The following is a 27,699-nucleotide window of genomic DNA, read 5'->3' as shown; positions in this document are numbered from 1 at the left end:
GCAATTAATCAATTAATGATGCTGACAATTAATGACGATGACGCGGGTCTGGGTTGGGGTGCGGGGTGAGAAAAGGGTTTTGTTGTCCCCAAATAGGGGGGGGGGCAGCAAAAAATGTCCCCAAATGTCCCCAAATTGTGTCCCCAAATTGTGTCCCCAAAATGTGACCCTAAAAGTCTGTCCCCAAATGTCCCTAAATTGTCCCAAACTGTCCCCAAAAATGTGAGCCCAAATTGACCCCAAATGTCCTCAAAATGTGACTCCAAATTGTGTCCCCAAATGTCCCCAAATTGTCCCAAACTGTCCCCAAAAATGTGACCGTAAGTGTCCCCAAATTGACCCCAAATTGTGTCCCCAAAGTGACCCTGAAGTGACCACAAAATGTCCCATAAATGTGTCCCCAAAGTGTCCCCAAAATGTGACCCCAAATTGTGTCCCCAAAGTGACTCCAAAATGTCCCATAAATGTGTCCCCAAAGTGTCCCCAAAATGTGATCCCAAAATGTGACCCCAAATGTCCCCAAATTGTCCCAAACTGTCCCCAAAAATGTGACCCCAAGTGTCCCCAAATTGACCCCAAATGTCCCCAAAATGTGACCCCAAATTGTGTCCCCGAAGTGACCCTGAAGTGACCCCAAAATGTCCCATGTGTCCCCAAAGTGTCCCCAAAATGTGATCCCAAAATGTGACCCCAAATGTCCCCAAATTGTCCCAAACTGTCCCCAAAATGTGACCCCAAAATTGTGTCCCTGAAGTGACCCCAAAATGTCCCATAAATGTGTCCCCAAACTGTCCCCAAAATTGTGACCCCAAGTGTCCCCAAATTGACCCCATATGTCCCCAAAATGTGACCCCAAAAATGTGTCCCCAAATGTCCCCATAAGTGTGTCCCCAAAGGGACCTTTGAGAGCTGTGTCCCAAAATGTCCCCAAAATTGTGTCCCCAAATTGTCCCAAAATGTGACCCCAAATGTCCCCAAAATGTGACCCCAAATGTCCCCAAAATGTGTCCCCAAAGTGTGTCCCCAAAGTGCCCCAAAGTGTGACCCCAAATGTCCCCAAAGTGACACGGGGACATTGGATGAGGACACTGGGATATGGGGTATGGGGACATCATTGGGATATGGGGACATTGGGGTATGGGGACATTGAATGGGGACATTGGCTATGGGATTTGGGGACACTGGGATATGGGATGGGGACATGGGGACACTGGGTGGGGACATCATTGGGACATTGGGATATGGGGACATTGGGGTATTGGGGACATTGGGTGGGGGCACCATTGGGATTTGGGATGGGGAGACATGGGATATGGGGACATTGGGGTGTTGGGGACATTGGGATATGGGGACATTGGATGGGGACATCATTGGGATATGGGATTGGGGACATTGGGGATATGGGATTTGGGGACATTGGGGTGGGGACATGATTGAGATATGGGATGGGGACATGGATGGGGATATGGGGACATCATTGGGATATGGGGACATTGGGGTATGGGGACATTGAATGGGGACATCGGGCTATGGGATTTGGGGACATTGGGATATGGGATGGGGACATGGGGACATTGGGATGGGGACATAACTGGGACATTGGGATATGGGGACATTGGGATATGGGATGGGGACATCTTTAGGATATGGGATGGGGACATGGGGACATCGGGGTGGGGACTTTTGGTTACGGGGACATTGGCTGGGGACATTGGGATGGGGACATCATTGGGATATGGGATGGGAACACGGGGATATGGGGACGTCATTGGGATTTGGGGACATTATTGGGATATGGGGACATTGGGATATGGGGACATTATTGGGATTTGGGGACATTATTGGGATATGGGGACATTGGGATATGGGGACATCATTGGGATCTGGGGACATTATTGGGATATGGGGACATCATTGGGATTTGGGGACGTCATTGGGATTTGGGGACATTATTGGGATTTGGGGACATTGGGATATGGGGACGTCATTGGGATTTGGGGACATTATTGGGATATGGGGACATTGGGATATGGGGACATCAGTGGGATTTGGGGACATCATTGGGATATGGGGACATCATTGGGATCTGGGGACATTGGGATATGGGGACATTATTGGGATTTGGGGACATTGGGATATGGGGACATCACTGGGATTTGGGGACATTATTGGGATATGGGGACATTATTGGGATATGGGGACATCATTGGGATCTGGGGACGTCATTGGGATATGGGGACATCATTGGGATTTGGGGACATTGGGATATGGGGACGTCATTGGGATTTGGGGACATTATTGGGATATGGGGACATTGGGATTGGGGGACATCATTGGGATATGGGGACATTGGGATATGGGGACATTATTGGGATTTGGGGACATTGGGATATGGGGACGTCATTGGGATTTGGGGACATTATTGGGATTTGGGGACGTCATTGGGATATGGGGACATCATTGGGATTTGGGGACGTCATTGGGATTTGGGGACGTCACTGGGATTTGGGGACATTGGGATATGGGGACATCATTGGGATTTGGGGACATCATTGGGATTTGGGGACGTCATTGGGATATGGGGACATTGGGATATGGGGACATTATTGGGATATGGGGATATTGGGATATGGGGACATCAGTGGGATTTGGGGACATCATTGGGATATGGGGACATTATTGGGATTTGGGGACATTGGGATATGGGGACATCGGGATATGGGGACATCATTGGGATTTGGGGACGTCACTGGGATTTGGGGACACGGGGACAGGAAGGGGACAAACTGGGGTGGCTGACGGGTGGGTGGTGCTGGCGGTGCCATCATGGCGGCGCCGTCCCCCCCCCGGACCCCCCGGCCAACAGCAGAGGGAGGAGAGCAGGGGTGGCACCAGGGTCACCGTTGTCACCGTTGTTGTCACCGTCGTTGTCACCGTCATCGTCACCGTCCCGTGCCGGGCGCAGCACGCGGTTGTGCAGACGGCTGTAGCGGCGTGCGCACAGACTGCGGGGTGACAACGGGTGACAGCATTGGGTGACACCACTGGGTGACACCTCCGGGTGACGCCACGGGGTGACACAATGGGTGACAGCATTGGGTGATGCCATTGGGTGACACCGTTGGGTGACACCTCTGGGTGACACCACTGGGTGACACCGTTGCGTGACAACTCCGGGTGACACAATGGGTGACAGCATTGGGTGATGCCGTTGGGTGACACCTCTGGGTGACACCACTGGGTGACAACTCCGGGTGACAGCACTGGGTGATGCCATTGGGTGACACAATGGGTGACACCATTGGGTGATACCATTGGGTGACACCACTGGGTGACACTGTTTCATGACAACTCCAGGTGACACCACTGAGTGACAACTCTGGGTGACACCATTGGGTGATGCCATTGGGTGACACAATGGGTGACACCTCTGGGTGACAGCTCTGGGTGACAGCACTGGGTGACGCCATTGGGTGGCAAAATGGGTGACATCTCTGGGTGACACCACTGGGTGACACAATGGTGACATCGTTGGGTGACGCCATTGGGTGATGCTTCTGAGTGACACCACTGGGTGACACCACCAGGTGATGGCCCTGTCCCAGTCCTCCCAGTCCATCCCAGTCCCTCCCAGTCCAGCCCAGTCCTCCCAGCCCCTCCCAATCCACCCCAGTCCTTCCCAGTTCCTCCCAGTCCCTCCCAGTCCTCCCAGTCCTCTCAGTCCATCCCAACTCCTCCCAGTCCTCCCAATCCAGCCCAGTCCTCCCAATCATCCCAGTCCCCCCCAGTCCCTCCCAGTTCCTCCCAGTCCTCCCAGTCCTCCCAATCCATCCCAGTCCTCCCAGTCCCCCCCAGTTCCTCCCAATCCTCCCAGTTCCTCCCAGTCCCTCCCAACCCCTCCCAGTCCTCCCAGTCCATCCCAATCCCCCCCAGTCCTCCCAGTCCATCCCAGTCCCTCCCAGTCCTCCCAGTTCCTCCCAATCCTCCCAGTCCTCCCAGTCCTCCCAGTCCCCCCCAGTCCCCCATAGTCCTCCCAGTTCCTCCCAGTCCTCCTAGTTCCTCCCAATCCTTCCCAGTCCCTCCCAATCCATCCCAGTCCTCCCAGTCCCCCCCAGTTCCTCCCAATCCTCCCAGTCCTCCCAGTCCATCCCAACCCCTCCCAGTCCTCCCAGTCCATCCCAGTCCCTCCCAGTCCTCCCAATCCTCCCAGTCCTCCCAGTCCCCCCCACTCCTCCCAGTCCTCCCAGTCCCCCCCAGTCCATCCCAACCCCTCCCAGTCCTCCCAGTCCTCCCAACCCCTCCCAGTCCTCCCAGTCCATCCCAGTCCATCCCAATCCATCCCAACCCCTCCCAGTCCTCCCAGTCCATCCCAGTTCCTCCCAGTCCCTCCCAATCCTCCCAGTCCTCCCAGTCCTCCCAACCCCTCCCAGTCCCTCCCAGTCCTCCCAATCCTTCCCAGTCCTCCCAGTCCCTCCCAGTCCCTCCCAGTCCCTCCCAGTACACACCAGTACGGCCGGCGCTCAGCTGCGTTCAGGCGGTGCCACATCTGCGCCAGCTCCCTGGTGGCGGCGGTCGACGCCGTCCCCGGGTGGGCGCTGCGGGGTCACCGCGTGTCCCCAGTGTCCCCAATGATGACCCCATTGACCCCGCTGACCCCAAATGTCCCCACTCGTGTCCCCACTGACCCCAAATGTCCCCAAGGATGTCCCCATTGATCCCAGTGTCACCATTGACCCCATTGACCCCAAATGTCCCCAGTCATGTCCCCAATGTCCCCAATGATGACCCCATTGACCCCAAATGTCCCCAGTGATGTCTCCATTGACCCTATTGACCCCAAATCCCCCATTGCCCCCAATGCCTCCATTGACCCTATTGACCCCAAATCCCCCATTGCCCCCAATGCCCCCATTGCCCCCATTGACCCCAAATCCCCCATTGACCCCAATGCCCCCATTGCCCCCATTGACCCCAAATCCCCCATTGACCGCAATGCCCCCAATGTCCCCAATGACCCCAAATCCCCCATTGCCCCCATTGCTCCCATTGACCCCATTGACCCCATTGCCCCCCATGTTCCCATTTCCCCCAATGCCCCCATTGCCCCCATTTCCCCCATTGACCCCAATGACCCCATATACCCCCATGCCCCCATTGCCCCCATTTCGCCCAATGCCCCCAATTCGCCCCATTGCCCCCAATGCCCTCATTGACCCCATTGCCCCCATTTCCCCCAATGCCCCCATTGCCCCCAATGCCCCCATTGATCCCATTGATCCCATATTCACTATTGACTCCAATGCCCCCATTGCCCCCATTGCCCCCATTGCCCCCATTTCCCCCAATGCCCCCATTGACCCCATTTCCCCCAATGCCCCCATTGACCCCATTGCCCCCAATGCCCCCATTGACCCCAATGCCCCCAATGCCCCCATTCCCCCCATTGCCCCCACTGACCCCATTGACCCCATTGATCCCATATTCACCATTGACCCCAAATCCCCCATTGCCCCCATTGACCCCATATACCCCAATGCCCCCATTGACCCCAATGCCCCCATTGCCCCCATTGCCCCCAATGCCCCCATTGACCCCAATGCCCCCAATGCCCCCCCCCGCCCCCCCCACCGGATGTAGGCCCTCCTGTTGAGGCGGCAGAACATGATGAAGCCATTGACGCATTTCTTCTTTTCGCGGGGGGGGCCACGTTGTTGTTGCTGCTGCTGCCCCCCCCTGCGGCCCTTCGCCGACCCCCCCATCCGGGGGGGGGACACCGGGGGGGGCTGCGGGGGACAGCGGTGTCACCGTGGGGGGGATGGCAAGGATGGGGGGGGCGGGGGGGGGCTGAAAATAGGGGGTGGCACCAAGGGGGGGGGGGTGACGTTGGGGGGGGGTGATAAGAAGGGGTGACAAAAGGGGGGGGTGACACCAAGGTGGGGACGGCGATGATAGGACAGTGGGGGGGGGGGTGACTTTGGGGGGGGTGACTTTGGGGGGGGTGACAAGAAGAGGTAACAAAAGGGGGGGGTGACATTGGGGGGGGGGAGAAGAGGTGACAAAAGGGGGGGGGGTGACACCAAAGCGGGGAGGGCAATGATAGGACAGTAGGGGGGGGGGGGTGACTTTGGGGGGGGTGACACTGGGGGGGGCGACAAGAAGAGGTGACAAAAGGGGGGGGGGGAGGTGACATTGGGGGGGTGGCATGGGGGGGGGACACAGAAGAGGTGACAAAAGGGGGGGGGAGGTGACATTGGGGGGGGTGGCATGGGGGGGGACAAGAAGAGGTGACAAAAGGGGGGGGGTGACATTGGGGGGGGGGAAGAAGAGGTGACAAAAGGGGGGGGGGGCTGACACCAAGGTGGGGGGGACGATGATAGGACAGTGGGGGGGGTGGGGGGGTGACATTGGGGGGGGTGACATTTTGGGGGGGGGGTGAGGGGGGGGTGACAGTCCCCACCTGTGGGCTCAGACAGACCTCTGCAAACAGCGCTGTGGGGGGGGGGGGTCACTGAACACGGTGACATCGCCACCCCCCCCCCTCACCCCCCCCCCGCCCCCCCCCATGATGTGTCCTTGTCCCCCCCCCCCCCAATTTATCCCCATTGCCCCCACCTCGTGCCACATCCTCAGGGGGTCCCGGGGGGGGTGGGGAGGCCAATAAAGATGGGCTGAGTCCCAAAATCCCTTTTTGTCGTGGGGGGGGGGACAAGGTGGACGTCCCCCCCCCCGCCCCGTTGTGCTGCTGTGGGGCTCAGGGGGTCCCAATTTATAGGGTTCAACCAGGGCCCCCCCCCACGTGCTTCCTCCTCCTCTTCCTCATAGGGAACCAGGAGCTGCCTGGAGGGGGGGAAGGATTTTAATTTGGGGGGGGGGGGGCAGCACCCATGGGTGCCCCCCCTCCAGGTCCAAAAATGGGACTTACCCCACTGAGGTCCCAGAGCTCGGCCCCACATCTGTGATGGTGGGGGGGGGGGGCTGTGGGGTGGGGGGGGACAAATGGGGGGGTTATGGGGTGGGGGGTCGTGGGGGGGGCTTGTAATTGGGGTTATGGGGTGGGGGGGTCATTGGGGGTCTTCAAATAAGGGTCATGGGGGGGGGATTTGTAATTGGGGTGGGGGGTCATGGGGGGGGGAATGGAGATTATGGGGTGGGGAGGTTATGGGGGGGTCTTGTAATTGGGGTTATTGGGGTGGGGGGGTCATTGGGGGGCTTCTAATAGGGGTTATGGGGGGGGTCTTGTAATGGGGATTATGGGGGGGGGGTCACTGGGGGGGGAATGGAGATTATGGGGTGGGGGGGTCATTGGGGGGCTTCTAATAGGGGTTATGGGGGGGTCTTTAATTGGGGTTATGGGGTGGGGGGGTCATGGGGGGTCTTAAATAGGGGTCATGGGGGGGTCTTTAATTGGGTTTATGGGGTGGGGGGGTCATTGGGGAGGGAATGGAGGTTATGGGGTGGGGGGGTCATTGTGGGTCTTAAATAGGGGCCATGGGGGGGGTCTTTAATTGGGGTTATGGGGTGGGGGGGTCATGGGGGGGGAATGGAGGTTATGGGGTGGGGGGGTCATTGGGGGTCTTAAATAGGGGTCATGGGGGGTCTTTAATTGGGGTTATGGGGTGGGGGGGTCATGGGGGGTCTTAAATAGGGGTCATGGGGGGGTCTTTAATTGGGGTTATGGGGTGGGGGGGTCATTGGGGGGCTTCTAATAGGGGTCATGGGGGGGGTCTTTAATTCAGGTTATGGGCTGGGGGGGGTCGCTGGGGGGGGGAAATGGAGATTATGGGATGGGGGGTTATGGGGGGGTCTTGTAATTGGGGTTATGGGGTGGGGGGGTCACTGGGGGTCTTCTAATAGGGGTTATGGGGGGAGTTATGCGGTGGGGGGGTCATTGGGGGGGGGGAGAAGGAGGTTATGGGGTGGGGGGTTCATCATTGGGGGTTTTTTGGGGGGGGGGAGTGGTTCTCAATTTGGGGTGGGGTCCCTGGTGGTGTCCCATATATTGTAGTGTTTTTTTTTTTGGGGGGGGGTCCCTCATTACCTGCCCCCCCCCTCCTGGCTGCGCTCAGGCTGCTCTGCAGGTGCCGGATGTAACCCAGGACGTTGTGCAGAACCTGACCCTGTTTTGGGGGGGGGGGCAACAGATGGGTGGGGGGGGGGTGATTGGACCCCCCCCCCCCTCCCAGCCCCCCCTCCACAAAAAAAATACCTGAGTTCGGGGCCCCCCCGCGGCGTGGGGCCATGGAACCATCTGGGCCAGATCCCGCAGCATGGAGGGCCAATGGTGGCGGGGGGGGCTGGGGGGGGGGGCGCACGGGGGGGGGCGATAAGAGGTGATAAGGGGGGGGGGGATGATGGGTGATAAGATGGGGGGGCAAAGGGGATATGGGGGGGGCACATGGGGGGGGCATCTGGGGGATGGGGGGGGCATAGAGGGACATGGGGGGGGACATGGGGGGGGCACAGGTGTGACATAAGGGGATGTGGGGGGGGGACATCAGGGTACGTGGGGGGGGGGCATGGGGGGACAAAGGGGGACATGGGGGGGGGCATAGATGGAAACGGGGGGGGCACAGGTGTGACATAAGGGGACGTGGGGGGGGGCATGGGGGGAGGACATAAAGGGACACCTGGGTGGGGCATCAGGGCACGTGGGGGGGGGACATGGGGGGTACAAAGGGGGACATGGGGGGGGCACCTGGGGGGGGACATCAGGGTACGAGGGGGGGGCATGGGGGGGGCACAGGTGTGACATAAGGGGATGTGGGGGGGGGACATCAGGGTACGTAGGGGGGGGACATGGGGGGACATGGGGGGGGCGCCTGGGGGGGCATCAGGGAGACGTGGGGGGGGACATGGATATGGGGGGGGGGACACATGGGGGGGGCATCAGGAGGATGGGGGGGGCATAGAGGGACATGGGGGGGGGCACAGGTGTGACATAAGGGGACGTGGGGGGGGGGACATCAGGGTACGTGGGGGGGGGTCTTGGGGGGGACATAGGGGGATATGGGGGGGCATTGGGGGGGGCATCAGGGGGACGTAGGGGGGGATCAGGGCACGTGGGGGGGGGACATAGGGGGGACATGGGGGGGGGCATAGAGGGACCTGGGGGGGGCATGGGGGGGGCATGGGGGGGGCACAGGTGTGACATAAGGGGATGTGGGGGGGGACATCAGGGTACGTGGGGGGGGGACAAAGGGGGATATGGGGGGGGCACCTGGGGGGGCATCAGGGAGAAGTGGGGGGGGACATAGAGGGACATGGGGGGGGCATGGGGGGGGCACAGGTGTGACATAATGGGGGGACATGGGGGGGGGAAATCAGGGCACGTGGGGGGGGGGGACAATTGGGGGGGGCATAGAGGGACATGGGGGGGGGGCATGGGGGGGGACATGGGGGGGCACCTGGGGGGGGCCTTAAGGTGAACATTGGCGGGGGGGACATAGAGGGACATGGGGGGGGGGACACGGGGGGGTGATAAAAGGGGACATGGGGGGGGTGGGGGGGGACAAGGAGTTGGGAGGGGGGGGGTCATGGGTCAGGTGAGATTGACATGGGGGGGGGGGCATAGGATGGGGGGGGGGCATAGGAATGGGGGGGGGTCATGGGGGGGGGCGGTGGGATCTCAAACCCCCCCCCCCCCCTCACCGGCGGCTCCGGGTCCCATCGTGGGGGGGGCAACGCTGCCCTTTGGGCGCCGCATCTGCCACCGATTGGGGGGGGGGGGGGGGAAGGGGGGGGGCACACATCAGGGTGGGCTCCTGGCCCCCCCCCCTCAAAAAAAACAGGTCCTGGGGGGGGGGGGGGGGCGCTAAGAAGGAAGGGGGGGGGGTCACCATATCCTTAAAATGGGGGGGGAGGGGGGGGGGGGACATGAGGGTCGACACCGGACCCCCCCACCCCATAAACACCCCCCCCCCCTTCTTAGGGGCAGTGACCCCCCCCCCAAATACCCCCCCCCCATTGGTACCATAATTATGGGGGGGGGGGCAACAGGAGCGGGTCCTGAGGGGGGGGGGGGTCAGGAGGGGTATTTTTGGGGGGGGGTCACTGCGCCTTTAAATTCGGAAGGGAGGGGGGGAGGGGTGGCCCCGCCCCCCCCCCTCCCCTTATTCGCACCTTTCCCGGGCGGCTTCGAGAATTGGCGGCAAATCGGCGCGCCGGCGGGAAATCTTGGGGGCGTGGCCACGCTTAGCCACGCCCCCCCTCTCCCGGAACGACGCGAAGGAATTAAAGGAGAACGAACCGTTTTTATTCCGTTTATTTTTTTCTTTTTTTTTTTTTTGGGGGGGGGGGGCGACGACGTACGTCGCAGTGACGCCCCCCCCCCTCCCAACATCCTCCTGTAGACCCCTGGGGGGGGGTCCCAGTATGAAACTGGGGGGGGGGGTGTCTCAGAGGGGGTCCTATGGGCTCCCAGTATGAAGGTGGGGCTCCCAGTATGAGACTGGGAAAATGGGGGGGGGCTCAGGGGGGTCCCAGTATGAAGCTGGGGGGTCCCAGTATTAATGGGGGGGGGGGGCTGAGGAGGTTCCAGTATGAAACTGGGGGGGGGGGGTCTCAGAGGGGGTCCTATGGGCTCCCAGTATGAAGGTGGGGCTCCCAGTATGAGACTGGAGCTCCCAGTATGAGACTGGGAAAATGGGGGGGGGCTCAGGGGAGTCCCAGTATGAAGCTGGGGGGTCCCAGTATTAATGGGGGGGGGGGGCTGAGGAGGTTCCAGTATGAAACTGGGGGGGGGGGGTCTCAGAGGGGGTCCTATGGGCTCCCAGTATGAACTCAGGGCTCCCAGTATGAGACTGGAGCTCCCAGTATGAGACTGGGGGGAGCCTCTTGAAATACTGGGGGTCCCATAGGATGGATGGGGGGGGTCCTGGCGATTCTTTTTTTTGGGGGGGGGCTCAGGGTGGGGGTCTCCATCCTGAAGTCTGGGGGTGGGGGAAAGGGGGTCCTGAATCCCAGTATGAACTCAGGGCTCCCAGTATGAGACTGGAGCTCCCAGTATGAGACTGGGGGGAGCCTCCTGCAGTGCTGGGGGTCCCATAGGATGGTTGGGGGGGGTCCTGGTGATTCTTCTTTTTGGGGGGGGGGGGCTCAGGGTGGGGGTCTCCATCCTGAAGTCTGGTGGGGGGGGGAAGGGGGTCCTGAATCCCAGTATGAAGTCAGGGCTCCCAGTATGAGACTGGAGCTCCCAGTATGAGACTGGGGGGAGCCTCTTGAAATGCTGGGGGTCCCATAGGATGGATGGGGGGGGTCCTGGTGATTCTTCTTTTTGGGGGGGGGCCTCAGGGTGGGGGTCTCCATCCTGAAGTCCTGGGGGGGGTGGGAAGGGGGTCCTGAATCCCAGTATGAAGTCAGGGCTCCCAGTATGAGACTGGGGGGAGCCTCTTGAAATACTGGGGGTCCTATAGGATGGTTGGGGGGGGGTCCTGGTGATTTTTTTTTTGGGGGGGGGTCCCTCTATTTCCCAGCGATCAGGGGGTTACGGAGGACGACGATGACGGAATCCCCCCGCAGGAACATTTTGGAGATGTAACGATCTTTGTTGACGGGTTTGGATTTTTTTTTGCCTTTGCCACTTTTCGGGACTTCCGTCCACATCTCCTTCACGTTCTCCAGGACCATATTGCAGTGCCTGGGGGGGGGCAAGGGGGGGTAAAAATGAGGGGGGGGGGGGGGGGAAATGAGGGGGGAGGGGGAAAAATGAGGGGGGAGTGGGAAAAGGGGGGTAAAAATTGGGGGGGGGGGAAAGGGGAGTAAAAATTGGGGGGGGGGTGGCAAAAAAATGGGGGGGAGGGGGAAAGGGGGGTAAATGGGGGGGGAAAAGGGGGGTAAAAGTTGGGGGGTAGGGGGAAAGGGGGTAAAAATTGGGGGGGGAAGGGGGTAAAAATTAGGGGGGAGGGAGAAAGGTGTGTAAAAATGGAGGGGGGGAAAGGGGGAGTAAAAATTAGGGGGGGGTGGCAAAATCATGAGGGGGAAAGGGGGGTAAATGGGGGGGGGAAGGGGGGTAAAAACTGGGGGGGGGGGACAGCAAAATAATGGGGGGAGGGAGGGGGGTTGATGGGGGTTTGGGGGAGGTTGGAGGGGGGGGGGGGACAACAGAGATCCCCCCCCCCCCCCCAAGTGATGATGATGTTCAGCCTTAGTGGAGGTGTCCCCCCCCATGTGACCCCGGAAGTGCCTCCCCATTTGACCCCGGAAGTGCTTTCATGCGACAATGGAAACAGCCTCCATGCGACACTGCAAGTGCCCCCCACCACGTGACACCGGAAGTGTCCCCATATAACAAGGGAAACACCCTCCTCCTGACCCCGGAAGTGAGTCAGCCCCCCCCCCCCGCCACACGTGCCCCAACATGACCCCGGAAGTGCTTTTACGTGACAGTGGAACTACCCTCAACCTGACACAAGTGCCCACCCCCCCCCCCCGCATGACCCCGGAAGTAACTCCACCTGACCCCGGAAGTGAGTCCATCCCCCCCCCCCCCGCACGTGCCCTAACGTGCCCCCGGAAGTAACTCCACCTGAGCCCAGAAGTGAGTTCACCCCCCACATGCCCCCGGAAGTACATCCACATGACCCCCCTCCCCCCTCCCCCCGGAAGCAGTTGCACGCGAAAACAGAGCCACACCCCACAACCCCAGAAGTTCTCCCATACAACACAAACACCCACATGACACCACAAACTGACCCCGGAAGTAGTTACATGCAACAACAAGGCCACACCCAGCGACCCCGGAAGTTCCCCCATACAACAACACCCACATGACACCACAAAAGTGACCCCGGAAGTGCCCCCGTCCCACGTGACCCCGGAAGTGCTTCCCCTCCTCCCCGACCTGTCGAAGGCCTTGACGCGGCCCAGCAGCTTCTTGTTGTTGCGGCAGTTGATGAGCACCTGCGTGTTGTTCTTCACCGACTGCGTCAGCACCGACAGCGGCCCGGTGTTGAACTCCTCCTCCTCGCGCTTCTGCAGCTCCTCCGGCGTCATCTCGCTCTTGGGTTTGTTCAGGAGGCTCCTTTTTTTGGGGGGGGGACATGGGGTAAATGGTCTGGGGGGGTTGGGTGCAACCTGAGGGCCCCAGTGTGCCCAGAAACCCAAATCCCAGTGTCTCCGTGTCTTTATGTCTCAATGGCCCCATAAACCCAAACCCCAATGTCTCCATGTCCCAATGGCCCCATAAACCCAAACCCCAATGTCTCCATGTCCCAATGTCCCCATATTCCCATGTCCTGGTGTCCCCATAAACCCAAATCCCAATGTCTCCATGTCCCAATGTCCCCATAAACCCAAACCCCAATGTCTCCATGTCCCAGTGTCCCCATAAACCCAAATCCCAGTGCCTCCGTGTCCCCATAAACCCAAATCCCAACATCTCCATGTCCAAAGGTCCCCATAAACCCAAACCCCAATGTCTCCATGTCCCAGTGTCCCCATAAACCCAAATCCCAAAGTCCCCGTGTCTTTATGTCTCAATGTCCCCATAATCCTCCATCCCAATATCCCTATATCCCCATATCCCAATGTCTCCATGATCCCAATGTCCCCATAAACCCAAATCCCAGTGTCTCCGTGTCCCCATAAACCCAAATCCCAGTGTCTCCATGTCCAAAGGTCCCCATAAACCCAAATCCCAATGGCTCCATGTCCCAATGTCCCCATAAACCCAAATCCCAATGGCTCCATGTCCCAATGTCCCCATATTCCCATGTCCTGGTGTCCCCATAAACCCAAATCCCAAAGTCCCCATGTCTTTATGTCCCACTGTCCCCACATTCCTCCATCCCAATGTCCCAAAACCCAATGTCTCCATGTCCCAATGTCCCCATAAACCCAAATCCCAGTGTCTCCATGTCCCCATAAACCCAAATCCCAATGTCTCCATGTCCCAATGTCCCCATAAACCCAAACCCCAATGTCTCCATGTCCCAGTGTCCGCATAAACCCAAATCCCAAAGTCCCCGTGTCTTTATGTCACAAAGTCCCCATAATCCTCCATCCCAATGTCCCCATATCCCAATGTCTCCATGTCCCAATGTCCCCATATTCCCATGTCCTGGTGTCCCCATAAACCCAAATCCCAAAGTCCCCATGTCTTTATGTCCCCATAAACCCAAACCCCAATGTCTCCATGTCCTCATAAACCCAAATCCCAGTGTCTCCATGCCTTTATGTCCCAATGTCCCCATACCCCCACACCCTGCTGTCTCCATATCCCAGTGTCCCCGTACCCCCATTTCCAGGTGTCCCATAAACCCAAATCCCATTGTCTCCATGTCCCAATATCCCAGAGTCCCCGCATTCCCATGTCTCAGCATCCCCATATTCCCACACCCCAATGCCCCCACGTCCCAGAGTCCCCATTATCCCAATATCCCAACATCCTCATGTCCCAACGTCTCCCCTGTCCCAGTGTCCCCATCTTCTGGTGTCCCAGTGCCCCCAAACCCCCACATCTCAGTGCCCCATTACCCCAATATCCCAACACCCCATCATCTCAATCCTTTCTTACCCCAACATCCCAGTACCTCCAACTCCCAGTAAGGCAGCACCCCAACACCCCATTATCCCAGCACCCCAGTCCTCCAGTACTCCAGTACCCCACAATCCCAGTACACCAGTCCTCCAGTCCCCCAACACCCCACTATCCCAGCACCCCAGTCCTCCAGTACCCCAGAATCCCAGTACACCAGTCCTCCAGTCCCCCAGTACCCCACAATCCCAGTACACCAGTCCTCCAGTCCCCCAGTCCCCCACAATCCCAGCACCCCAGTCCTCCAGTCCCCCACAATCCCAGTATACCAGTCCTCCAGTCCCCCAGTACCCCACAATCCCAGAACACCAGGCCTCCAGTACCCCAATATCCCATTACTTTGTTCCCCCAGTATCCCAGCACCCCAATCCTCCAGCATCTCAGTACCCTGACACCCCAATTCTCCAGCATCCTGGTAATGCAGTCCTCCAGCATCTTGGTATCCTGGCACCCCAAACCTCCAGCATCCCAGCACCCCAGTTCCCCACCATCCCAGTCCTCCAGCATTTCAGTATACTGGCACCCCAGTAACACAGCATCCCAGCAACCCAGTCCTCCAGCATCCCAGCAACCCAGTATTCCAGCACCCCAGTATTCCACCTTCTCAGTACCCTGGCAACTCATTCCTCCAGCATCCCAGCATCCCAGCAACCCAGTATTCTGGCACCCCAGTCCTCCAGCATCTCAGTATCCTGGTACTCCAAACCTCCAGCATCCCAGTCCTCCAGCATCTCAGTATCCTGGCACCTCAGTCCTCCAGCATCCCAACAATCCAGTCCTCCAGCATCCCAGCACCCCAGTATTCCAGTATTCTGGAACCCCAGTCCTCCAGCATCTCAGTATCCTGGTACCCCAAACCTCCAGCATCCCAGTCCTCCAGCATCTCAGTATCCTGGCACCTCAGTCCTCCAGCATCTCAATAACCCAATATCCCAGTCCTCCAGCATCTCAGTATCCTGGCATCTCAGTCCTGCAACATCCCAGCACCCCAGTTCTCCAGCATCACAGCAATCCAGTCCTCCAGCATCTCAGTATCCTGGCACCTCGGTCCTCAGGGATCTCAGCAGTCCAGTCCTCCAGCATGCTGGTATTCTGGAACCCCAGTCCTCCACCATCTCAATATCCGAGCAACCCAGACCTCCAGCATCTCAGTCCTCCAGCATCCCAACACCCCAGTCCTCCAACATGTTGCTATCCTGGCACCCCAGTCCTCCAGCATCCCAGCAATCCAGTCCTCCAGCATCTCAGTGTCCTGGCACCTCAGTCCTCCGGGATCCCAGCAATCCAGTCCTCCAGCATCTTGGTATTCTGGAACCCCAAACCTCCAGCATCTCAATATCCTGGCACCTCAGTCCTGCAGCATCGCAGCATCCCAACAACCCAGTCCTCCAGCACCCCAGTATTCTGGCACCCCAGTCCTCCAGCATCTCAATATCCTGACACCTCCGTCCTCCAGCATCCCAGCAACCCAGTCCTCCAGCAACCCAGTATTCTGGCACCCCAGTCCTCCACCATCTCTGTATCCCGGCACCCCAGCCCCCCCAGTCCTCCACCATCTCGATATATCCCGACACCCCAGTCCTCCACCATCCCGTTATCCCGTTATCCCAGTCCTCCAGCACCCCTCTACCCCCCCCCCCCCTCCTTCCCATCTCCCCCTCACATGGCGGCTCCGTTCCCCTCCGCTGCGCTTCAGCTCCTCCGCTCACACGCGCTTCTCCCCTCTCACTTCCGCTTCCGGGTCACTCTAACGCTCCAGGGTAACCACTTCCGGCTCAGAGCGCGGGAAGACAGGGAGGGCGACCTGCGCATGCGCGGGAGTGAGATGAGGGGCGTGGCCTACGGGGGAAAGGGGGCGTGGCCTGGGGGAGGCCACGGAGGCAGACTGGGAGGGGGGGGAGGGAGGAATGGAAGCGGATATTATGGGATGGAAATGGCCGCGAAGGGGGAGAAATGCTCCGGGGGGGTGGGAAAGGATACGGAAATGTGCGGGGGGGGCTGGAAATGACCGGGAGGGGGGGGTTTGGGAACCGCCATGGGGGGGGGGGAGGGCGAAATGGTAACCGTGGGAGGAATGGGAGAGGGGGGCGTGGCCTGAGGGTAGTGGGCGTGGCTAAGCGCTCGAAGGGGCGTGGCCTCGTCGCGGAGCGCGGTTAGAAGGTGGGCGTGGTTAGGGAATGGGGGCGTGGCCACTGGGGGAGGCTGAGATTCCCATTGGCTGGCGGCCATGGGGGAGGGGTGGGCGTGGTCCAGGGTGGAAGGGAGGGTTTCATTGGCTGGATGCCAGAAGGGGGGGCGTGGCCAATGAACGGGGGGGGGGGGGGCTGGGTTCTCATTGGCTGGAGGCCAGGAAGGGGGCAAGGCCAAAAGAAGGGGGCTGGGTTCTCATTGGCTGGAGGCCAGCATAGGCGTGGTCTAGGTAGAGTGGGCGGGGTCAGGGTGGGGTCTTATTGGTTGGAGGCCAGGAGGGGGCGTGGCTAAGGTGAAGGGAAGGGGGGTCATTGGCTGGCGATCAGAGGGGGGGGGGGGGATGGGCAAGGCGTGAGGCTGGGGTCTGATTGGCTGGAAGCCCGGGGGGGGGGGGGGGGAAGGAGGGTGGGTTGTGACCGAAGTGAGATTGCCGCGATCTGATTGGCTGGAGGCCAGGACGTGGAGGGGGGGGGGGGGGGGTGGGTTCGGGGGGGGGCGGGGGGGGGCGTGGCCGAGTGGCGGGGAGTTTCATTGGCTGAAAGCCAGGAATGAGTGTGGGGGGGCGTGGCCAACGGGGGGGGAGGGGGCGTGGCCAAGTAGTGAGGCTGGGGGCTGATTGGCTGGAGGCCAAAGGGGGGGGGGGGGGGTGGTTGGGTGGGGAGGGCTGGGGGGGGGGGGGGGTGACAGGTGGGCGTGGCTTTAAAGCGATGTGGGCGTGGTTTGTGGGGAGGGGGCGTGGCCGGGGAGGGGGCTCGGAGCGGTGGGTGCGGGCGCTCAGAGGGCGGTGGCGGCGGCAGCCATGGAAGGGAGACCCGGGACAAGGTACGGGGGGGTCCCGGCGGGGTCCCGTAGACAATAGAGTACTGGGAGGGGGGTCCTGGTGAACTTGGGGAGGAGGGGGTGGGGGTCGTGGGGCTTGGGGGGGGGGGAGAGCAGGACGGGGTGTTATATGAGGAGGGGGATTCAGCCCCTTGGTGGGGTTTGGTGGAGGATGGGGGGGGGGGGGTCGTGGGGGCACCTGGGGGGGGGTCTTGAGTTCCGGGGGTGTCGTGGGATGAAGTGGGGGGTGGGGGTCAGGATCCGGTCCTGTCTGGAGAGGAGATCGAATCCCTGTGGGGGTTCAGAGAGTGCAGGGTTTGTGGGGGGGGGGTCCGGGGTTGGAGGGAGGGGGGGGGGCGTTTGGTTCCCTCCATCCCCCCCCCCTCCCCTCCCCCCCGCGCCCCTTCGGGGTGGGTTAAAGAGGGGGATCCGCCCCCCTGGGGTTGGTGGGGGGGGACCTCATAAGTAACGACCCCCCTCCCCCCCATTCTCCCACCCCTGGAACCCCCAGACCCTCCCCCCCCCCGGGGTTAATTTGTGGACCCCCCCTTTTGCGACCCCCCCCCCCCCTTCTCTCCGAATTCTTCCTATAGGGGAGGGGGGGGGGGGCCCATGTTGGGGGGGGGATCTGACCCATATTGGGGGGGGGGGGGCTTAAAGTGATGACTGGGGGTTGGGGGGGGCGGTGGGCAGAGCGGGGAGGGGTCGTGGGGAGGAATTGGGTGTGTGGCCCTTTAAATGGGTGGGGGGGGAGGGGGGGCTGTGGGATCTCCTGCTTCTAACGGGTGTGCAAAGGGGTGGGGGGGGTGTGAGCTGGGTGTGTCCTCGTGCGAGAGCTCCGGGTGTCGTGGTGGATCCTGGTGCGAGCCCAGGTGTCCTTGGTGGGCCCTCGTGCAAGATTTGTGCACACGGATGGGTCCTCGTGCAAGAGCCAAGCAGCCCAGCGTGTCCTCGTGCGAGACACGTGTGCCCCAGTGTGTCATTTGTGAGCTCTGGGTGTCTTGGCGCATCCTCGTGCAAGCTGTGGCTGTCGTCGTGTGGTGGTGTGCGAGCTGGGTGTGGGTTCTGGGTGTCCTGGTGCATCCTCGTGTGAGCCACGTGCGTCCTGGTGCATCCTCGTGCAAGCTGGGTGCGTCCTCGTGAATCACGGTGCGAGCTGTGGGTGTTCCTACGTGCTCTCGTGTGAGCCGGGTGTGTTGTGGTGCGTCTTGCTGTGGGTTCTGGGAGTCCTGGTGCACGCTCGTGTGAGCCACGTGCATCCTGGTGCGCTGCCACGTGTGAGCTCTGCACGTCCTCGTGCGTTTTGGTGTGAGTCGGGTGCATCCTCGTGCATCCCGTGGGTGCGCTGGTGGAGCTGCTGGGCTCCTGGTGCATCGTGTTGTGAGCTGTGTGCGTCCTGGTGTGTCCTCGTGCGAGCTGGGCGCATCCTCATGAACGCCTCACGCGCCCTCGTGCAAATCGTTGCGTCATACAGTGAAGCACGCTCATCCTCGTGCAAGCGGGGCGTGGTGCAAGCCTGACACCTCCTCGTGCAAACCCCCAAGCCCTCCGTGTGCCCTTGCTCACACGTGTGCAAGCCACGAAGCCGCGAGTCCCACCCCCAGCACCCAGCGCACCCACACACCATCCTCGTGCGCTCCTCGTGCCATTAGCATAAAATCAGCGCTCATTTGCATAACCACACCCCCTTCGCACACCCACTTCCACCCCCCCCTTCATCCTCCACCCCCCCCCCCCTCCTCGTGTCCCGTCCCCGTGCGAGGCCCCCCGGGCTCAGTGCCAGGGACAGGAACAGCTCGTCCTGCACGTAGCTGCACCAGCGCCGCTCGCACGCTCACCAACAGGCGGCCGCGGCGCTCACACCCACCCCGTGTGTGCACGAGGGCACGGCTTCTTGCACGCTCGTGCAAGCCCTCACCCTCACCTTTCTTCCCCCCTCCAGCCCCCCTCCCTGGTTAGCTTGTGCGCACCCCCAAAGCTCGGCTGCCCCTTGCACGCGCGTGTGGTCTGTAAGAAAATACACGTGGTCGCACGCTTGCTTGCACGCCTGTGTGCCCACACGTGTGCTGTAGCGTGCAGCCCTGCTCACACCCACGTACAGCCAGGGTCTCAATGCCACGCACGCTTGCACACTCGTCCACCCCCACGTGTCCACACCTGCACCGTAGTGCACTCCCGCAGCCCTTGCACACCCGCGTGTTCCATCCTAGTGTGCACAAGCACTCGGGTTCGTGTGCTCTTGCACACTCACACACCCCCTTCTGAGGGTCTGTGCACCCCCACCCCGTTTGCACGCCCCTTACCTGCCCACATGCGTGTGTTTGTGTGCTTGTGCAATTTTGGACACCGGTTGCACACCCACGTACTTGAACATAGGGTGCACAAGGGCATGCACTCATGCATGCTTGCACACTCATGTGCTACAGTGCACACCCACAGCTCTTCTCACACCCACGTGTTCCTTCCCAGCGTGCACAAGCACACCGCTTCATGTGTTGTTGCACACTCCTGGACCCCACATTGCACACCCACATCCTTGTGCACGCCCACCCCCCTTTGTGCACACACACACACACACACGGGGGTGCCGGTCTGCTTGCACACTCACGCTCCCCCCACACCCTTGTGCACACCCACATAAGTGTGCAAACAGGGAGCAATCTCTGCACGCTTGCACGCTCACACACAACCGCAGCCCTTTGCACAACAACCTCCCACGTGTCGTGTGCAGGGGCGCGGGTTCACACACGCTTGCACACTCATGCACACCCACGTGATGCCACACAGCCCCTTGCACACCCACCCGATGCCCCCCGTCCCGACCCTAAAGCACCCAACCGACCCTATTGACCATCCCAGTCCCCCCAGTCCTGACCCCATAGCACCCAATGGCTCCCAGTCCCATTGGTGATCCCAATCCCACCATTCCCAACCCCATAGCACCCAACTGACCCCATCACCCACCCCAGTCCCCCCAGTCCCATTGGTGATCCCAATCCCACCAGTCCCGACCCCATAGCACCCAACTGATCCCATCACCCACCCCAGTCCCCCCAGTCCCATTGGTTATCCCAATCCCACCAGTCCTGACCCCATAGCACCCAACCGACCCCATCACCCACCCCAGTCCCATTGGCTCTCCCAATCCCCCCATTCCCAACCCCATAGCACCCAACCGACCCCATCACCCACCCCAGTCCCATTGGCTCTCCCAATCCCCCCATTCCCAACCCCATCGCACCCAACCGACCCCATCACCCACCCCAGCCCCATTGGTGATCCCAATCCCCCCATTCCCAACCCCATCGCACCCAATGGACCCCATCACCCACCCCAGTCCCATTGGCTCTCCCAATCCCCCCATTCCCGACCCCATAGCACCCAACCGACCCTACTGACCATCCCAGTCCCCCCAGACCCCCCATTCCCAACCCCATAGCACCCAACTGACCCCATCACCCACCCCAGTCCCATTGGCTCTCCCAATCCCACCAGTCCTGACCCCATAGCACCCAACCAACCCTACTGACCATCCCAGTCCCCCCAGACCCCCCATTCCCAACCCCATAGCACCCAATGGACCCCATCACCCACCCCAGTCCCATTGGCTCTCCCAATCCCCCCATTCCCGACCCCATAGCACCCAATGGACCCCATCACCCACCCCAGTCCCATTGGCTCTCCCAATCCCCCCATTCCCGACCCCATAGCACCCAATGGACCCCATCACCACCCCAGTCCCATTGGCTCTCCCAATCCCCCCATTCCCGACCCCATAGCACCCAATAGACCCCATCACCACCCCAGTCCCATTGGCTCTCCCAATCCCCCCATTCCCGACCCCATAGCACCCAATAGACCCCATCACCACCCCAGTCCCATTGACTCTCCCAATCCCCCCATTCCCGACCCCATAGCACCCAATGGACCCCATCACCCACCCCAGTCCCATTGGCTCTCCCAATCCCCCCATTCCCGACCCCATAGCACCCAACGAACCCCAATCACCATCCCAGTCCCCCCAGTCCCAACCCCATAGCACCCAATGGCCCCCATCACCCACCCCAGTCCCATTGGCTCTCCCAATCCCCCCATTCCCGACCCCATAGCACCCAATGGACCCCAGTCCCATTGGCTCTCCCAATCCCCCCATTCCCAACCCCATAGCACCCAATGGACCCCATCACCCACCCCAGTCCCATTGGCTCTCCCAATCCCCCCATTCCCGACCCCATAGCACCCAACTGACCCTATTCACCATCCCAGTCCCCCCAGTCCCCCCAGTCCTGACCCCATAGCACCCAATGGACCCCATCACCCACCCCAGTCCCATTGGCTCTCCCAATCCCCCCATTCCCAACCCCACAGCACCCAACCGACCCCATCACCCACCCCAGTCCCATTGGCTCTCCCAATCCCCCCATTCCCGACCCCATAGCACCCAATGGACCCCATCACCCACCCCAGTCCCATTGGCTCTCCCAATCCCACCATTCCCGACCCCACAGCACCCAACCGACCCCATCACCACCCCAGTCCCCCCAGTCCCATTGGCTCTCCCAATCCCACCAGTCCTGACCCCATAGCACCCAACCGACCCTACTGACCATCCCAGTCCCCCCAGTCCCCCCATTCCCAACCCCATAGCACCCAACCGACCCCATCACCCACCCCAGTCCCATTGGCTCTCCCAATCCCCCCATTCCCGACCCCATAGCACCCAACTGACCCTATTCACCATCCCAGTCCCCCCAGTCCCCCCAGTCCTGACCCCATAGCACCCAATGGACCCCATCACCCACCCCAGTCCCATTGGCTCTCCCAATCCCCCCATTCCCAACCCCACAGCACCCAACTGACCCCATCACCATCCCAGTCCCCCCAGCCCCATTGGCTCTCCCAATCCCCCCATTCCCGACCCCATAGCACCCAACCGACCCCATCACCACCCCGCTCCCTTCAATCCCACCCATCCCAACCCCTCAAACCCCACGCTCTCGATCCCGCTCCCGACCTCCCGGCCCCGATCCCATTATTTCAGGTCGACCCCGGAGCTCCGTAAGGAACGCTCACGGGACGCGGCGCGGTGCCGGCGCAGCCGTGAGACGGAGGTGTTCTACCAGCTGGCTCACACGCTGCCCTTCGCCCGCGGCGTCAGCGCCCACCTGGACAAGGCCTCCATCATGCGCCTCACCATCAGCTACCTGCGCGTCCACCGCCTGCTGGCCGCCGGTGCGACCCCAAATGCCGACCCCAAATGGGATCTGTGGGGTCTCGGAGGGTTCGGTGGGGTTTTCTGGGGGTATTTCGGGTCGGTAGGGGGCAATGGAGGGTTCATGGGGTCAATGGAGGGTCTCCAAAGTCAATGGAGGGTCTCCAAAGTCAATGGAGGGTCTATGGGGTCTGTGGGGTCAATGGAGGGTCTCCAGAGTCAATGGAGGGTCTCTGGGGTCTGTGGGGTCAATGGAGGGTCTCTGGGGTCAATGGAGGGTCTATGGGGACTGTGGGGTCAATGGAGGGTCTCCAGAGTCAATGGAGGGTCTATGGGGTCTGTGGGGCCAATGGAGGGTCTCTGGGGTCATTGGAGGGTCTATGGGGGCCTATGGGGTCAATGGAGGGTCTCCAGAGTCAATGGAGGGGCTATGGGGTCTGTGGGGTCAATGGAGGGACTCCAGAGTCAATGGAGGGTCTCTGGGGTCTGTGGGGTCAATGGAGGGTCTCTGGGGTCAATGGAGGGTCTATGGGGACTGTGGGGTCTATGGGGTCAAAGGAGGGTGTATGGGGGTCAGTGAGGTCAATGGAGGATCTACGGAGTCAATGGAGGGTCTATGGGGGTCTGTGGGGTCAATGGAGGGTCTGTGGGGTCAATGGAGGGTCTATGGGGGCCTATGGGGTCAATGGAGGGTCTCCAGAGTCAATGGAGGGTCTATGGGGTCTGTGGGGTCAATGGAGGGTCTATGGGGCCAATGGGGGGTGTGTGCGGTCAATGGAGGGTCTGTGGGGTCAATGGAGGGTCTCCAAAGTCAATGGAGGGTCTATGGGGCCTGTGGGGTCAATGGAGGGTCTGTGGGGTCAATGGAGGGTCTCCAAAGTCAATGGAGGGTCTGTGGGGCCAATGGAGGGTCTATGGGGTCAATGGAGGGTCTATGGGGTCAATGGAGGGTCTATGGGGGCCTATGGGGTCAATGGAGGGTCTCCAGAGTCAATGGAGGGCCTATGGAGTCTGTGGGGTCAATGGAGGGTCTGTGGGGTCAATGGAGGGTCTATGGGGTCAATGGAGGGTCTCCAAAGTCAATGGAGGGTCTCCAAAGTCAATGGAGGGTCTATGGGGCCTGTGGGGTCAATGGAGGGTCTGTGGGGCCAATGGAGGGTCTATGGGGTCAATGGAGGGTCTCCAAAGTCAATGGAGGGTCTGTGGGGCCTGTGGGGTCAATGGAGGGTCTGTGGGGCCAATGGAGGGTCTATGGGGTCAATGGAGGGTCTATGGGGGCCTATGGGGTCAATGGAGGGTCTCCAGAGTCAATGGAGGGTCTATGGAGTCTGTGGGGTCAATGGAGGGTCTGTGGGGTCAATGGAGGGTCTCCAAAGTCAATGGAGGGTCTATGGGGTTTGTAGGGTCAATGGAGAGTCTATGGGGTCAATGGAGGGTCTATGGGGTCAATGGAGGGTCTCCAGAGTCAATGGAGGGTCTATGGAGTCTGTGGGGTCAATGGAGGGTCTGTGAGGCCAATGGAGGGTCTATGGGGTCAATGGAGGGTCTCCAAAGTCAATGGAGGGTCTATGGGGTCTATGGGGTCAATGGAGGGTGTATGGGGGTCAGTAAGGTCAATGGAGGATCTACGGAGTCAATGGAGGGTCTATGGAGTCTGTGGGGTCAATGGAGGGTCTGTGGGGTCAATGGAGGGTCTATGGGGTCAGTGGAGGGTCTATGGGGTCAATGGAGGGTCTCCAGAGTCAATGGAGGGTCTATGGGGCCTGTGGGGCCAATGGAGGGTCTTTGGGTCAATGGAGGGTCTATGGGGTCAATGGAGGGTCTACAGAGTCAATCGAGGGTCTGTGGGGGTCTGTGGGGCCAATGGAGGGTCTATGGGGCCAATGGAAGTTCTATGGGGCCAATAGAGGATCTATGGGGCCAATAGAGAATATATGGAGCCAATGGAGGGTCTATGGGGCCAATGGATGTTCTATGGGGCCAACAGAGGATCTATGGGGCCAATAGAGAATATATGGAGCCAATGGAGGGTCTGTGGGGCCAATGGAGGCTCTATGGGGTCTATGGGGCTAGTGGAGGATCTATGGGGCCAATGGAGGATCTATGGGGCCAGTGGAGAATCTATGGGATCTATGGGGCCAACGGAGGATCTATGGGGCCAATGGAGGATCTATGGGATCTATGGGGCCAATGGAGGATCTATGGGGCCAATGGAGGATCTATGGGATCTATGGGGCCAATGGAGGATCTATGGGGCCAATGGAGGGTCTGTGGGATCTATGGGGCCAATGGCAGATCTATGGGGCCAATGGAGGGTCTGTGGGATCTATGGGGCCAATGGTGGATCTATGGGGCTAACGGAAGATCTATGAGGCCAATGGAGGGTCTATGGGGCCAACGGAGGATCTATGGGATCTATGGGGCCCATGGAGGATCTATGGGATCTATGAGGCCAATGGAGGGTCTATAGGTCCAAAGTGGGTCTGTGGGGCCAATGGAGGATCTATGGGGCCAACGGAGGATCTATGGGATCTATGGGGCCAATGGAGGATCTATGGGATCTCTCGGGCCAATGGAGGATCTATGCGGCCAATGGAGGGTCTGTGGGATCTATGGGGCCAACGGCAGATCTATGGGGCCAATGGAGGATCTCTGGGGCCAACGGTGGATCTATGGGATCTATGGGGCCAATGGCAGATCTATGGGTCCAACAGAGGATCTATGGGATCTCCGGGGCCGATGTGAATCCGCGGGACCGGCGGGGTCTTCTGTGGTCTTAAGGAAGTGACGATGACGATGGGGGGGTGATGTGACACGGGGGGCGGGGGGGTGACACCTCCCCTCCCTTCCCCCCCCCAATGTCCCCCCCCCCCCCTCTTAAAGGGACCTGGGCGGCGGCGGCGGAGGAGGTGGACGTGTGCTACGCACGAGCGCTGAGCGGATTCCTGATGGTGCTCAGCGACGGCGGCGACATGATCTTCCTGTCTGAGAACGTCAGCCGCCTGCTGGGGCTCGGCCAGGTGAGTGTGCAAGGGCAGTCGTGCGAGAGGGGGGTGCGTGCAAAGGGTCCTCGTGCGAGGGGATGGGGGGAAGGGTGGAAGCGGTGTTGTGAAACGGGGGCGTGTGCGAAGGGAGGGGGGTGGGTGTGAGGATGGGGTGTTTGTGTGAGGGGTCCTCGTGCAAGGGATCCTCGTGCAAGGGGTCCTCGTGTAAAAGGGGGGGCATGCAAAGGGGTATTGTGAAAACGGGGTGTGGAAAGGAAGGGGGAGGGGGTGGGGAAGAGGTCCTCGTGCAAGGGGTCCTCGTGCACGGGGTCCACGTGCAAATGGGGGGCATGCAAAGGAGTATTGTGAAAACTGGGTGTGGAAAGGAAGGGGGAGGGGGTGGGGAAGAGGTCCTCGTGCAAGGGGTGCTCGTGCAAGGGAATGGGGGAAGGGTGGAAGGGGTGTTGTGAAACGGGGGTGTGTGCGAAGGGAGGGGGGTGGATGTGAGGAAAGGGTCCTCGTGTGAGGGGTCCTCGTGCAAAAGGGGGGGGCGTGCAAAGGGGTATTGTGAAAACGGGGTGTGGAAAGTAAGGAGGAGGGGGTGGGGGAAGGGCCCTCGTGCAAGGGCTGCTCGTGCAAAGGGGGGAAGGCAAAGGGTTGTTGTGAAAGGAGGGAGGTGTGCGAAGGGCTTTCGTGCAAGGATGGTTGTGCATAGGGAGAGGGAGGGGGTGAATGTGGGGAAAGGGCTCTCGTGTGAAGGAGTCCTTGTGCAAGGGGTGCTAGTGCAAGAGTTCGTCCTGCAAAGGGCTCCCCGTGCAAGAGGTGTCTGCACTGTGTGCAAAGGATCCTCGTGCAAGAGGTCTTCATGCAAAGGATCCTTGTGTAAGAGGTGCCTTGTGCAAAGGTTCCTCACACAGGAGCTCCTCGTGCAAAGGATCTTTGTGCAAAGGGCTGAATCTGCAAATAGATCCTCGTGCAAAGCATCCTTGTGCAAGAGGAGCCTCGTGCAAAGGTTCCTCATGCAGAAGCTCCTCGTGCAAAGGATCTTTGTGCAAAGTGCTCATAATTAGCAAAAGAGCTCCTCATTAAAAGGGCCCTTGTGTAAGAGGCCATTGTGCAATGGATCCCCGTGCAAAGGGCCGTTGTGAAAAGCACCACCCTCGTGCAAGAGGCCCTCATGCAAAGGCTCCTGGTGCAGAGGGCCTTCGTGCAAGAGCTCACTGTGCAAAAAGGGGTCCTCGTGCAAAAGATCTCCGTGCAAAGAATCCTCGTGCAAAGGATCGTCGTGCAAAGAATCCCCGTGCAAAGGAGCTCACGCTGCTCCCCCCCCTTTCTCCCCCCCCCCCCAGCTGGAGCTGATTGGTCACAGCGTCTTCGACTTCGTGCACCCGTGTGATCACGAGGAGCTGCACGACGCCCTCAGCCCCCGCCATGGTGCAAACACCCCCCCCCCCCCAAATATCGGGACCCCCCCCATGCCCCCCCCTCCTCTGCCCCCCCCTCACCCCCCCAGCCCTGATTACCCCCCCTTTGTCCCCCCCCACCCCCAATTAAAGCCCCCCCTTTGTGCCCCCCCAGCCCCCAATTAACCCCCCCTTGCCCCCCCAGCCAATTAACCCCCCCCATGCCCCCCCCATTGACCCCCCCATGTTTCCCCCCCCAACCCCCCCAACCCATTGACCCCCCCCACGCCCCCCCTTCCTCTGCCCCCCCCGACCCCCCCACCCCCCAATTACTCCCCCCACGCCCCCCCTCATTGACCCCCCCAATGTCCCCCCCACCCCCCAATTACCCCCCCAACCCATTGACCCCCCCATGCCCCCCCCTTCCTCTGCCCCCCCCCCTCGCCCCCCCCTCCCCCCAATTACCCCCCCACGCCCCCCCCTCATTCACCCCCCCATGTCCCCCCCCAGCCCCCAATTAACCCCCCCCATCCCCCCCAACCCATTGACCCCCCCACC

The 27,699-nt window shown here is 60.7% G+C and overlaps 3 protein-coding genes across 3 annotated transcripts in view; 1 reads left to right on the top strand and 2 right to left on the bottom strand.

The window, feature by feature from the left end:
* Positions 1 to 88: 88 nt before the first annotated feature.
* Positions 89 to 10,158, bottom strand: MEIOSIN (meiosis initiator). The gene is made up of 9 exons (XM_090130045.1): positions 10,120 to 10,158; positions 9,649 to 9,703; positions 8,207 to 8,294; positions 8,039 to 8,117; positions 6,613 to 6,837; positions 6,458 to 6,489; positions 5,629 to 5,783; positions 4,506 to 4,595; positions 89 to 3,005 (listed from the first exon to the last, which is right to left on the bottom strand). Exons 7-9 carry the CDS (start codon positions 5,757 to 5,759, stop codon positions 2,825 to 2,827), a joined length of 402 nt encoding a protein of 133 aa, XP_089986171.1. The 5' UTR covers positions 5,760 to 5,783; positions 6,458 to 6,489; positions 6,613 to 6,837; positions 8,039 to 8,117; positions 8,207 to 8,294; positions 9,649 to 9,703; positions 10,120 to 10,158; the 3' UTR covers positions 89 to 2,824.
* A 746-nt stretch (positions 10,159 to 10,904) lies between these two features.
* On the bottom strand, positions 10,905 to 16,304 carry SNRPD2 (small nuclear ribonucleoprotein D2 polypeptide). The gene is made up of 3 exons (XM_090130046.1): positions 16,197 to 16,304; positions 12,839 to 13,018; positions 10,905 to 11,635 (listed from the first exon to the last, which is right to left on the bottom strand). Coding segments are annotated over exons 1-3 (357 nt in total). The 5' UTR covers positions 16,199 to 16,304; the 3' UTR covers positions 10,905 to 11,460.
* Positions 16,305 to 17,426: 1,122 nt separating this feature from the next.
* HIF3A (hypoxia inducible factor 3 subunit alpha) overlaps positions 17,427 to 27,699 on the top strand; it is a 32,250-nt gene continuing 21,977 nt past the window's right edge. The window contains exons 1-4 of the mRNA XM_090130041.1: positions 17,427 to 17,545; positions 22,584 to 22,774; positions 25,638 to 25,774; positions 27,088 to 27,172. Coding sequence (XP_089986167.1) covers positions 17,523 to 17,545; positions 22,584 to 22,774; positions 25,638 to 25,774; positions 27,088 to 27,172 — 436 coding nt within the window. The 5' untranslated portion in view covers positions 17,427 to 17,522. The remainder of the gene's footprint in view (positions 17,546 to 22,583; positions 22,775 to 25,637; positions 25,775 to 27,087; positions 27,173 to 27,699) is intronic.

The sequence above is a fragment of the Phasianus colchicus genome, chromosome 38 (assembly GCF_987193195.1).
Source record: "Phasianus colchicus chromosome 38, bPhaCol1.hap1.1, whole genome shotgun sequence".
Classification (NCBI taxonomy): domain Eukaryota; kingdom Metazoa; phylum Chordata; class Aves; order Galliformes; family Phasianidae; genus Phasianus; species Phasianus colchicus.
The sequence above is the reverse complement of the archived record's forward strand: the minus strand, read 5'-3'. Positions and strand labels throughout refer to the sequence as shown.